Source organism: Tachysurus vachellii, chromosome 14 (assembly GCF_030014155.1).
Source record: "Tachysurus vachellii isolate PV-2020 chromosome 14, HZAU_Pvac_v1, whole genome shotgun sequence".
NCBI lineage: Eukaryota > Metazoa > Chordata > Actinopteri > Siluriformes > Bagridae > Tachysurus > Tachysurus vachellii.
The window spans coordinates 2,665,972-2,673,471 of NC_083473.1; the positions used below are offsets into that span (position 1 = coordinate 2,665,972).

General features: G+C 43.7%; 1 protein-coding gene across 1 annotated transcript in view; it reads left to right on the forward strand.

The window, feature by feature from the left end:
- The window catches only part of khdrbs3 (KH domain containing, RNA binding, signal transduction associated 3), a 119,262-nt gene that overhangs the window by 70,321 nt on the left and 41,441 nt on the right, over positions 1 to 7,500 (forward strand). Inside the window, exons 5-6 of the mRNA XM_060887308.1 lie at positions 650 to 789; positions 5,350 to 5,527. Coding sequence (XP_060743291.1) covers positions 650 to 789; positions 5,350 to 5,527 — 318 coding nt within the window. The remainder of the gene's footprint in view (positions 1 to 649; positions 790 to 5,349; positions 5,528 to 7,500) is intronic.

A 7,500-nucleotide genomic window follows, 5' to 3' on the forward strand; every position in this document is an offset into this window, starting at 1 on the left:
ACAGGAAATAATGTCAATGTAAATAATGTCAATGTAAATAATGTTAATGTAAATAATGTTAATGTAAATAATGTCATTTCTACAACAATTTATAGTCCAGTGGAATTGTGTAACTAAGAGCTCCTGAGGAACCAACAGGTCAGAGTCGTTACTGAGTTCATTACAGACTTAACACTGATTCCTTCCTGCTGAAGACTTCTGATGAAGATCTGAGCACAAAACTGACAGACGCAGTGGCACATCAAAGACAGTGTGATGGTCTCCAAGTGGTTCTGTCCACAGCAGTCCCACGGGTTGTCCACTCTAAACCAGCTGCTGATAACCTGAACATGTCACTTTAGGAACCCTAAGACTCACAACCACATTTGTTTCTGACTACAGGCAGAAAAGAGAGAGAGAGAGAGAGAGAGAGAGAAAGATTGAGAGAGAGAGAGAGAGAGAGAGAGAGAGTGTGTGTGTGTGTGTGTGTGTGTGTGTGTGTGTGTGTGTGTGTGTGTGTGTGTGTAGAAGAGGACTTATTTACCTTCCTGTATTCATTATTTATCAAGTGACTCAAGCTGCTCTGTAGCCTTTTTCATCAGTAGGTACAATAGATATTGATCATACATCTTTACCAATTCTGTGTGTGTGTGTGTGTGTGTGTGTGCAGGACTATAATGATGAAATCAGACAAGCTCAGCTGCAGGAGTTGACGTTTTTGAACGGTGGCTCAGAGGATGCCAAGGTGCCTGCAGTTAGAGGGAAATCCAGCTCAAGGGCCCGTGGCACACCTGCACCTGGCTCACACAGGTACAGTATGTGTGGTGATGACAGATGTGTGTGTCACATGCAGAAAAAGGTGTGTGTGTGTCTGCATTTACATAATATTGTACAGGTACAGAGTCCACGCCTCCTTCAATGAGACTGGCAGGTATAGAGGCCACACCTCCATTAATGAGACTGACAGGTACAGAGGGCATGAGACTGACAGGTACAGAGGCCACGCCTCCTTCACTGAGACTGACAGGTACAGAGGCCACGCCTCCTTCACTGAGACTGACGGGTACAGAGGCCACGCCGCTTTCACTGAGACTGACAGGTACAGAGGCCACGCCTCCTTCACTGAGACTGACGGGTACAGAGGCCACGCCGCTTTCACTGAGACTGACAGGTACAGAGGCCACACCTCCTTCACTGAGACTGACAGGTACAGATGCCACGCCTCCTTCACTGAGACTGATGGGTACAGAGGCCACGCCTCATTCAGTTTGATGGACAGGTACAGAGGCCATGCCTCCTTCACTAAGACTGACAGGTACAGAGGCCACGCCTCCTTCACTAAGACTGACAGGTACAGAGGCCACACCTCCTTCACTAAGACTGACATTATATATATATGTAGCATCAATACAAAGAAAATAAACCACATCTTTCACCTTCATTGCAGTTTATTTTAAGTATTTAACAAGTTTAAATTCAATCTAATTAGAAAAGATATATTAAGTGTCAAGTCTCTGCACTCCATCGATGTGGCTTTCACACCTGCTTTTATTTATTTATTTATTTATTTATTTATTTATTTCTCTCTTAATAAGGAGCACTAACCAATTCAGATGAACACTAATCACATGGTTGCTCCTCACCGGTACAGGACTGATCAGAATTAGAAATAGAAATCCAATCCGATTTTGGAAGCTAGAAGGTTTTTGGTAGTAAACACACAGACGAGTGGAGAGCAGCTCATCCTCAGTGCAGCTCATCCTCAGTGCAGCTCATCCTCAGGCATCAGATTGGTGTCAGATGAGCAGTTAGTGAGCAGTTAGCATGAACCACGGCTAATTTTAGTGCTCACTGTGGAGCAGCACTCTGGGTTTGTATATTTGCACACATCACAGCATGAGGCGATTAATAAACACTGTGGCTGAGCTGAAGGTGCAGTTTCACACTGAGGTGTGTATACACACACACACACACACACACAGATCGATGTGGCCTCTATATTAAAGGGAAGACGTGTAAGGGGCTTCGTTTGGGTTTCTTCACTCAGCCAGTGGTCAGAAACTCAACCTGGAGGTTTGATCGATTACAAACAAGAGAGTGTGTGTCATCTGATTGTGTTCCTGCTGCTCGGGAAATGGAGTTAAATGTCTATATCACAGCTGGATCTAATCACAGATCAACACACAAGGAGAAAACATGACTGACTCAGTGACTGACTCACTGACTGACTCACTGACTCACTGGCTGACAGACGGACTGATGTTTATTTATTTTATTACAAATTTTAAATATTTTTCTAAAATAATACTGGATTTATTTTAAAGTACGGGGCGAAAGGAATCACTAACAGTTTGTGTGTGTGTGTGTGTGTGTGTGTGTGTTTGTATTTCCAGTCAAGAAGCTTTTTTCATGTTTGTGTTTATCTATGATTGTGTGTCTGTGTGTGTGTTTTTTTTGTGTGTTTATCTATGTTTGTGTGTGTATGCGTATGTGTGTATTTTCAGTCATGAAGCTTTTTTCTTGTATGTGTGTGTGTGTGTGTGCGTTTGTATTTCCAGTCAAGAAGCTTTTTGTCATGATTGTGTGTTTATCTATGATTGTGTGTGTGTTTTTGTGTGTGTGTTTATCTATGTTTGTGTGTGTATGCGTATGTGTGTATTTCCAGTCATGAAGTTTTTTTCTTGTATGTGTGTGTGTGTGTGTCCAGAAAATAAGTTTTTTTTACATTTTGAGTGTGTGTAGTGGGAAGTGTAGTTTGGGCAGCCATGTTTGTAGTCTTTGTGTTTAGGGAAACAAAGTTCTGTGAGGATGCAGGAGTCGACCTGTGAGACTGAACCAAAGTGAAACCACACAAAGTATTTTTAAATGTATTTACATTTTATTTGTTCATAGTTTGTTGTTAGTTGTGTTAGGAAAATTCATCCATGTTCTCAGTGATGAGCTCAACTCCAAAGAAGTTGGTTATAAGATTAAACCATACAGACGGTGGATTAACAGACTCTCAGGACTTGTGTGTTGGAGCTGGAAAATAAATATCTGCTTCACTAACAAAGGAACAAGGAGAAGAAATCAATTTGAATACAATTGAATTTATCTGCAGATTTGAACACCATCACAACACTGCTTTAGAGAAATCCAAACATTAAGTAGATTTAAATTCATCCCTAATGATTACGCCAGAGACGAGAGTTACAAAGAGACGACGTGAGAGGAACCAGACAGGAACCTATCCTCACCTGGATCTTGAAGTTGACACATAGAACTGCACTGAAAAAAGACCATGTGCAAAATGGGACTTCCAGATAAAATCCAAAAAGGAAGAAGAAAATCCAGATGTTTTCAGGATAATAATATCTAGATGTTGTCATTTGGATGGGGGCACGGTGGCTTAGTGGTTAGCACGTTCTCCTCACACCTCCAGGGTTGGGGGTTCGATTCCCGCCTCCGCCTTGCGTGTGTGGAGTTTGCATGTTCTCCCCGTGCCTCGGGGGTTTCCTCCGGGTACTCCGGTTTCCTCCCCCGGTCCAAAGACATGCATGGTAGGTTGATTGGCATCTCTGGAAAATTGTCCGTAGTGTGTGATTGCATGAGTGAATGAGAGTGTGTATGTGCCCTGCGATGGGTTGGCACTCCGTCCAGGGTGTATCCTGCCTTGATGCCCGATGACGCCTGAGATAGGCACAGGCTCCCCGTGACCCAGGAACCAGGATCTCAATGTTGAGGTCTGGATGTTGAGGTCTGGATGTTGAGGTCTGGATGTCGAGGTCTGGATGCTGAGGTCTGGATGCTGAGGTCTGCATGTTGAGGTCTGGATGCTGAGGTCTGGATGCGGAGGTCTGCATGCTGAGGTCTGGATGTTGATGCCAGGATGTTGAGGTCTGCATGTTGAGGTCTAAATGTTGAGGTCTGGATCTTGAGGTCTAAATGTTGAGGTCTGGATGTTGAGGTCTGGATGTTGAGGTCTGGATGTTGAGGTCTAAATGTTGAGGTCTAAATGTTGAGGTCTGGATGCTGAGGTCTGCATGTTGAGGTCTGGATGTTGAGGTCTGGATCTTTAGGTCTGGATGCTGATGTCTGGATGTTGAGGTCTGCATGCTGAGGTCTGCATGTTGAGGTCTGGATGTTGAGGTCTGGATGTTGAGGTCTGGATGTTGAGGTCTGCATGTTGAGGTCTGGATCTTTAGGTCTGGATGCTGATGCCTGAATGTTGAGGTCTGCATGTTGAGGTCTGGATGTTGAGGTCTGGATGTTGAGGTCTGCATGTTGAGGTCTGGATGTTGAGGTCTGGATCTTTAGGTCTGGATGCTGATATCTGGATGTTGAGGTCTGCATTTTGAGGTCTGGATGTTGAGGTCTAAATGTTGAGGTCTGGATCTTGAGGTCTAAATGTTGAGGTCTAAATGTTGAGGTCTGGATGTTGAGGTCTGGATGTTGAGGTCTAAATGTTGAGGTCTAAATGTTGAGGTCTGGATGCTGAGGTCTGCATGTTGAGGTCTGGATGTTGAGGTCTGGATCTTTAGGTCTGGATGCTGATGTCTGGATGTTGAGGTCTGCATGCTGAGGTCTGCATGTTGAGGTCTGGATGTTGAGGTCTGGATGTTGAGGTCTGCATGTTGAGGTCTGGATCTTTAGGTCTGGATGCTGATGCCTGGATGTTGAGGTCTGCATGTTGAGGTCTGGATGTTGAGGTCTGGATGTTGAGGTCTGGATGTTGAGGTCTGCATGTTGAGGTCTGGATGTTGAGGTCTGGATCTTTAGGTCTGGATGCTGATATCTGGATGTTGAGGTCTGGATGTTGAGGTCTGCATGTTGAGGTCTGGATGTTGAGGTCTGGAATTTGAGTCCCAGGGAAACCTTGTCAGAAAATAAAACAAAGCTTTTAAATTGTATTTATGAGTAAAGATGTTCACACTCTAAAAAAATGTGTATTATTGTTGTGTGCTCTACACTACATAAGGAACATTTGCACTCTGATTGTGAGTCTCGTCTTGATGTTACAGTAGACAGTCATGTCCCCCTCTTCCTCTTCCTCTTCCTCTTCCTCTTCCTCTTTCTCCTACAGAACCAGCCTCTGCTGCTGCATCAGGACAATTTCTTCACTAAATATGAGGCCATAGATTTTTCCGGCTTGCTAGAATTTCCTCCTGTTTCTAAATAATAAATAGTAGGAATGTGTGTGTGTGTGTGTGTGTGTGTGTTTTCAGTGATGAACATTTAGCAGTTCACAGCTTTTACTTTCTTCTCTCCAGTGAGATGATTTTCACACTTTTTTTTTTTTATGAGAAGTTCAGATATATAACTGACTGAAGAAATAAAAACATCTCGGCGTTCATCCAAGTTATTCAGCCAGATGGTGTGTGGTGTTTGCAGGAGTAGAGGAGGTGTTCCTCCTCCCCACGCTGTGGTTCCTCGAGGAGCAGCACCCAGAGGAGCTCCACCAAGTCGCATTCCATCCAACAGGGGGAGAGCACAGAGAGGACGCGGAGCTCCGCCCCCAGTGGGATACAGGCCGCCACCCCCTGTAGTGCAAGACTCATACGGAGAATACGTGAGTAAACGATGACTTTTTGCACCACATGTGCTGCTAATGATCTGTTTTGTTTTTATTTTACACACCTGAGAAGGTCTTAACGAGGCGAGGAGTAAAACGGTGTGTATTAAACATAGCACTTTGAACAAATTCAGATGTGTGACTGATGTGTGAGCATTATCTTCTTAGAGAAACATATCCATACTTTTATACGAATAAAAGAGATCAGGAGCGTAGCCTTAGCTGTAGGAAGCACTGACTCAGCAGTCTGATGAAGGTGGTTCATGGAGGATTTCAATCTTCTAGCTTGTGAAATGTGTAGTGAGGTCAAGTCAAGGCTACTGGAGCTGTGTTATAAATACAAACCTCCAGTTTCCAAAACGTAAGGTTAAAGGTCTGGGGGTTTTTTGTTGAGATGAGTTGGAATATTCGTTGATCCAAATTAGCATTTTTTGTTACCTGACCTTGTGGCTAAAAGTTTCTTTAACACAAGATAAATAAATAAATAAATAAATAAATAAATAAATAAATAAATGAATGTTAAAGCGTACTTCAACGAAAGAGATCTTTCATGGCCACCATTGAAGAGTAGTTGGTTAATGAACAGGACAAGTGACACTTTGTTTTCTAAGTTCCTGTCCATGGTGGTGCCGTGGTACAGAAGATACCGTTGTTACCTCACAGCTCCACAGTTCCTGGATCAGTTCTGTGTTCAGGTTCTCAAGTACATCATTGTCAGGAACCCCCAGTTATTTCCAGAGACATGGTGGTGCTGTGGTACAGATGGTACCGTTGTTACCTCACAGCTCCACAGTTCCTGGATCAGTTCTGTGTTCAGGTTCTCAAGTACATCATTGTCAGGAACCCCCAGTTATTTCCAGAGACATTCCCACCCAGCATTCCTGCGATAGCCTCTGGATCCTCCACAACTCTGACCAGGATACAGTACTTACTATAGATGAATGAATAAATTCCCATCAACTAGCTAATTGACAGCACAGGTAGCCATCAGAACAGCAGCGGGGAAGGATGTCATCTATCCATAGATGATCAGAGGTGCTACCTGACCAGTGAGAGACTTTTAACAGGAAGTAACCCAAACACTTTCCCAAAGAGTGTTTGAGTGGTAATTGTTTATAGACATCATCTTGGAAGGTTTAAGGTTTGGCCTTTTGTCAAACCTTCTTAAGAACTCCCAAAGAGGGAAGTCTCAAGGGGGCCAAGCACTTAAAGAAGTGAAGAAGATCACTGGTACGGATGAAGGAACCTAAAATGAAGCATAACATTCTGCTAGTTAGCATGAATCCTATTTATCTTGACAAAATTTGCTGTTTTGAAAGAACACACACATGAATACTTTACTAAGAAGGAAACCATGGAAACCAGCAGGAAGTTCATGTTAGTGATTTGACTAGAGATGCAGGTAACCCAGGGTGGAGGAGGTGATCTGACATTCAGCCGATTCCCTGATATGTAACCACATCTGATGGCGCAATTCAAGGGTCAACACTCGAAGGTGCCAAGGTGACGAGCACAAAGCACAAAGCCTGCACCACCTGCTCCCTCGTCGCATCGAACGCTCCCGAACGTTTGCTGTAACCTAAAGCTCGCCAACACAAACACACTCCAGAACATCTGCTGGATGATAAATACAGCAGCTTCGATGCAAATCAGGGCTCAGCATACCTCGTCTCTACAGACGAGCGTGTAAACATCCCAGCAAACACACACGAGAGCTCCTGTTTACTTCCCCGGAGCTGTTTTTTTTCTTTGTTATCCAGAGGATCGTAGTGAAATGCTTTTATTTCAAAACGAGCTTCTGTTTCTGGCTGTGTCCACAGATTAAATCCCTGTCGTGTCTCTGTGCTTTTGTCGTGTCTCTGTGGATTTTTACACTTTTAACTCATGAGTACAGCGATTTCAGGGGTTATTGTTTGGTCTGATGATTAAGAGATACCCGATAAATCCAGATCACATGACTGAATCACTTC